General features: G+C 41.2%; 1 protein-coding gene across 1 annotated transcript; it reads left to right on the top strand.

Annotated features, from left to right (window-relative positions):
• The first annotated feature begins 260 nt into the window (after nt 1–260).
• LOC134286710 (uncharacterized) lies at nt 261–2,180 on the top strand. The gene has a single exon (XM_062848368.1). The coding sequence runs from the start codon at nt 261–263 to the stop codon at nt 2,178–2,180; it is 1,920 nt and encodes a 639-aa protein (XP_062704352.1).
• The last annotated feature ends 3,783 nt before the right edge of the window (nt 2,181–5,963 follow it).

Below are 5,963 nucleotides of genomic sequence, written 5' to 3'. Positions count from 1 at the left end.
GATATGTTCAGTAAGAAATTACACTTAATATTTCACTTGTTGGGTTTAATCACCGTTAACTAGTATATATCTATTTTATTGATATTTATCGGTGAACGAGTAAAACAATATCGTTTTTTGCGTGACGTTTCGGCCTAATCACTTTTCAGCCATCTTCAGACGCCTACAAGTTTATTACAAAAAAATTAACATTACCGGAAAAGAAGAGCCGTTCCGTCCACGAAGAGTCCAAAAGGAGAGGAGAGAGAAAGATAGAGAGGATGAAAAACCAGCGGATAGCCGAGATGAACACCGAAGCAGAATGGGTAGAAAACACGACGGATACCCGAATCCCGGATTTCTTACAACGAACCCTTTCACTGGGTCCGAATTTCAACGTACAGAATAAAAGAAAAATGCCGTATGTTGAAATAGTAGCCGGTATTGAAAAGGGGATTCGATTCAAGGAGAATGCTGACGAGATTCGTGGTGAGGTTGCGTCGGCAATTACCAATCATATCAACTATGTCCGACAACCCAGACACGGGCGGTTGGAGTGGATTGAGAAGGATATAGCAGCAAGCAGGCGTTTCTTGGAGGAAAACCCGAATTTGCTCATAACAAAAGCAGATAAGGGTAACAAGACCGTCATAATTGAAGCAGAAGAATATCACGCGAAAATGATGGAACTGCTCAACGATGAAGAAACGTACCAGAAACTGCGAACTGACCCTTCCAATAGGATCATGAGGAAGATGAATGCAACGGTGGATGCGTGGCTGGAAAAGAAATGGATAGAGAAAAGCGAACACCGGAAAGTGAAAATATCGAGCTGTAATCCTCCCAGAATCTACGGTCTTCCGAAGTTGCACAAGGAGGGCAGACCTTTGAGGCCAGTAGTTTCGACGATCGGATCCGCCACCTACCAGATGGCCCAATTTCTGGCAGGGGTCCTGGAAAATGTTGTTGGAAAAACAGAACACCACGTGAAAAACAGTTTTGAGTTTGCACAACAGGTAACAGGAATGCAGATCCCCGAGGAGCACGTGCTTTTTTCACTGGACGTGAAATCGCTATACACAAACGTTCCGGTGCAGTACGCGATGGAGTGTATCGAGGAAAGGTGGAGTGAGGTAGCCAGGCATACGAAGATCGATAAACGAAGTTTCTTGGATGCAGTAAGGCTAGTCTTGGACTCTACTTTCTTCAACTACCGAGGAGTCACCTACACGCAAACCTTCGGTGTACCGATGGGATCCCCGCTGTCTCCGGTTATAGCGAACATCGTTATGGAGCGCTTGGAACAGGAGAGCATACAGAGGGTGAGTGCAGAACAACTCGATATGGTGATATACAGACGGTATGTGGACGACTGTTTTTGCGTTGCACGGAGGGAACATGTGGATCGAATTCTGGAAATTTTCAACGACTTCCATGATAGGCTGCAGTTCACGGTGGAGAAGGAAGAACAAGAGCAGATTAAATTTCTCGATATCATGGTAACGAGAAAAGATGGAATCCTTGAGAAAAAATGGTTACCAAAGCAGACAAACGGACGGTATCTCGATTTCGTTTCGGAAAGTCCGTACTCCCACAAGCGCAACACTGCGATTGCCCTAGTGGATAGGGCTATCAAGTTAACCGATGCGCAGCACCGCCCCTCGGCCATCAGTACAGTGAAGGAAATGCTGAAATGTAACAATTACCCCAATTGGTTCATTCAGAATGTCCTGAAACAGAGGGTGCACAAGCACTTCAACGTACTGCAGAACGATAAGGAGGTGGATGAAACGAAGTACATCCCCACGCCGTATGTACCATGTCTGAGTGAGAAGTTGCAGAAAATCCTCGAAGAACACGGCATAACACTGGCGGTGAAAGCAAAATCTAAATTGAAAAATGAGATTTTTGCTAAACTGAAGGACCCGATCCCACCAGGACAACATAAAAATGTGGTGTACTCGGTACCGTGTGGAACAGGGGATGGAAAGGTGTACATCGGACAGACGGGAAGAAAACTGGACACGAGAATCAACGAACACAAAAATGACGTGAAACGGAAAGACAACAGGACTGGATTAACGCACCACACACTATGTGACGGCCATGTGTTCAATTTTGACGAGACGAAAATAATTGAACGCATCGCCGACCAGGAGAGCAGAGTCGTCGCGGAGACATTCCACCATTGGCGTAGCTAGGGGGGGTTCCAGGGGTGCCTGGCACCCCCTAGAACAAATTTGGCACCCCCTAGAATTTTTCCTTGATAGTTACCTAAAATTTAAAACTCCACACAATACATAATTCCAATATATATTAATGGCACATTCGAATAAAATATAAGCACACCCGTAATGACTTATATACCTGTTGTACGTTTTGGCGTTTTGAATATCGGTAAGAACAATCAACAGACTTCTCCATGGATTCTTCCAGAAATACCTCTATCCAATCATACAGTGATTTCTCTAGGCTTCCTTTATGGATTCTTCCCGATATTTCTTCAATAAACTGCCCTTAGGATTTTCCAGACAGTTCGTCCTGATGGGGTTGTACATACTAGAAATTTCTGCAGAGATTGATTCAGCAATTTCTTCTAGGATTTCGTTGGAAGTTCTTACTATGATACTTCTCGGAATTATTCTAAAATTTTCTCTTGGGATTCCTTGAGGAATTCCTGGTGGGATTATTCTAGACAATCTTCCTGGGATTCTTTCAGAATTTCCTCAGACGATTCTTTTTATTTTATTCAGATTTAATTCAGAGATTATCCCAGAAAATTTTCATGAAATTTCTCCAGCTTTTATTGGCCTTTTTCCGGGAATTGTGGCTAGGATTCCTCAAGCAACTTTTGCTGCGAATCTCTTGAGATTTCCCAAAAACTCTCACTGCGGTACCTTCAGGAATTCTACTAAGGAAGATCTTCCGGCAATTCTTCCGGAAAATCTACCTGGAATTAGTCTAAAAATCCCTTCGGTGATTATTCCAGAGATTTATCCAAGGATTTAACCAGGATTTCCTCCAAAGGTGCTTCCAGAAACGCCACAGGGGATTTCTCCAAGAACTTCTATTGGCCTTTCCTCATGAATTCCAGCTGGAAATCTTCAAGCAATTCCCATTAGGATCCCTTCAGAATTATATTCAGAAAAATTAGCACTCCTGGCATACTTACATGTTGCAACACTTTCGGAATATCTTACTGAGATTCCTCCAGAAATTCCCCCTGCGATTCCATTCTTTAAAGGAGTACTGTATGTATTCCTCTAGGCGTATATTAGAGGAACTTCTTTTAGAATACCCCCGGCATTGCTCCAGAAATTACTTCTATGAAACCTCCCGGAATTCTGGGAATTCCTTCAGATATTCCTGCTGGAATTCCTCAAGCAGTTCCAGCGGTTTTTTCAGCTATTCTTCGTCCAGAAATTCTTACTGTGGTACTTCAGAAATTGTGGTACGGTTTCTTTTAGAGCTTACTCCTGTCTATTTGCAGCGATTTTTCCAGGCAATCTTCCTGGGATTCTCGCAGAAACCTCTTTTGTTGTTCCACCAGGAATTTCTCCAAGGACTCATCCAGGAATTCCTCCAGAGATTTTATCCAAAGATTCCTCCAGAAATTCCATTTGGCCTTCCACCAAGAATACCTCAAACAACTCCTCCTGCGGTTCGTCCAGCAATTCCTTCAGAAATTCTTATTATGATACGTCTAGAAAATTTTCTAGTGATTCTTACACGAATTTATCCTAGCATTATGCCTGTAATTCTTCCGGGAAATCGTCCTGGGATTTCTTCAGAAAATCCTACTGGGATTCCTTCAGGGCCTTTCCCATAGATTCTTCCAGAATACCTTTACCGGTCCTTTCAGGGACTTCTCTAGGTATTCCATGAATTTTTGCTTTGGATCCTCCCAGGCATTCCTGATGGGGTTTCCCTATAAATTCTTCTATAGTTTCCTCCAGCAATTCCTCCTAAGATTTCTACAATGATACACCGCAGAATCCATCTAAGAATACCTTCTGAGATTTTTCCTATAATTTCTTCAGAAGCTCTCCGGTGGTTTCTCTGGGATTTTTCATCCGATATAGTTTATCCAAGGACTCTCTCATAAATTTGTCATGAGATTCGTCGATGAACTCCTCTTGGCCTTCCTCCAGAAATTTCAGCTGGATTTTTCAAGCTATTCCTGCTGTGGTTCTTCCAGCAATTCCTCCTCACATTCCTCCAGAAATTCTTACTGTTATATCTCTCGGATTTTTTCTAGGGATTCCTCTAAGATTTTAACCAGGGATTTCCCAAAAAACTTGCTAGGATTATTCAAGGCAATCTTTCTAGGAGCCTTGTAGAAGTACCTTCAATGCTTTCTCTACTATTTTTTTCCTGGGATTTCTCCAAATACTTTATATTGGATTTTTCCAAGGATCCCGCTTGACTTTCATCCAGGAACTCCTCCTGGGATTACATAAGCGATTCTTGCTGCTTCTAATGTTTCAGGAATGTCTTTTAGGTCTCCTCCAGAAATTCTTACTGTGATACCTTCAGGAATCCCTCTAGGGATTTCTCATGGCATTCTTGCTAGTATTCTTCTAGGCAGTTTTCCTAGGATACTTTCAAAAATGCCTTTGATTTTTCCAGGAATTTTTTCAAAGACTCATCCAGGAATACCACTAGAGTTTTTTTTCATGGATTACTCTAGAAATCCTGGAATTCATCTTGGCCTTCTTCAAGGAATTTCAGCTGAAGAAATCCTGATACAAATCTCTAGAGCAGCGCTTGAAAATTGAAGCGTTTTACCTCAGACGAATCAAAATTTGCTCTTCATTGACCGGCGCTTTTCAACCCAAAGCGGTAGCAATATGCCTTCATTGGCTAACATGCTTCAGAAGCAAGTGGGAGCGGGAGCAATAAAAAATATGAGTGAGAGTGAGGGACGACGATTCAGCGCCGTGCGGCTCTCTGAATCTCTCTCTTCGCCGGTGTATAGGCATTGAATATACTTGATTTTTATCTCGTTATTAAAGTGCAAATGACATCAACTCGATTAAAATTGTCACGTACATCATTTTCTTATGGATAAATTGATTATTTTTACAAGTTTTGAGCAAAAAATAAATCCACTGAATCATTTACGCATCTTCAGCCTCACCGCAACAAGCGAGAAATAATGGTTACCAGTCAGTATCCTTCACCAGCCAACCGACCGATGAGGAATAGTGGTCGCGGTTGGTTCGGTTTCTCTTTGCTCCCTGTGCGTGTTCGTTCGTAGTGATGGTTGGCGCTGATGAGTGATTGTACTATTCATATTCACTCAAATTCAAGCACTGCTCTAGAGGCATCCCTAAACAAATTTCGGGAATAGTAGAAATTTCCAGAGAAATCTTAGAAGGTATTACTAGTGAAATCTCTAGTGAAATCCTATAGGATTGTACGGAAAAAAACTTGTATTTAATTAGAAGGCACAGAATCTTGCTGATTGACAAATTGGGAGATGATCTTTCAAAAAAAAAAAAAGTGTTCTGGTGGGATTCGAATCCACGACTCCGTTTTCGCTAGACCGTACTGTGGCCAATTCTTTGATGATTGCTTCGGCATAGTTGTTTTTTTAATTTCATAGATAGTTTCAATGGAATTTAGTCAGCAAATTCTTTGGATATTTTCTTATAATTGCAATGGCTATTCCTCTGAAATTTTTTAAGCAATTTCTTCTTCAGTTATTTTGCAAAATTCTCAGGCAATTTAACCATGATTATTCCTGTAATTCTTTATGATTTAATTGTATTTATATTTATTGCTACCGAAAATTGCTGGATTGGAAATTCACAAATTCTCAACTAAGCTTGCTCAAAGAAAATCCTATGAAACTCACGAAAAACTTCCTGACAAATTCCCAAAGAAATTGTTGGAAAAAACATCAAAATTACCTTGAAACTTTCTAAGTATTTGCCAAAAGAATTCATATACGAATACCCAGCCTTTTTAAAGAAATTGAC

This window comes from Aedes albopictus, chromosome 2, assembly GCF_035046485.1.
Source record: "Aedes albopictus strain Foshan chromosome 2, AalbF5, whole genome shotgun sequence".
Taxonomy (NCBI): domain Eukaryota; kingdom Metazoa; phylum Arthropoda; class Insecta; order Diptera; family Culicidae; genus Aedes; species Aedes albopictus.
Note: the sequence above shows the minus strand (reverse complement) of the source record. Positions and strands in the feature narration are given on the sequence as shown.

Excerpts from the sequence above, each read along its gene's own strand:
- LOC134286710 (XM_062848368.1), top strand. The coding sequence starts at position 261 with ATGAAAAACCAGCGGATAGCCGAGATGAACACCGAAGCAGAATGGGTA.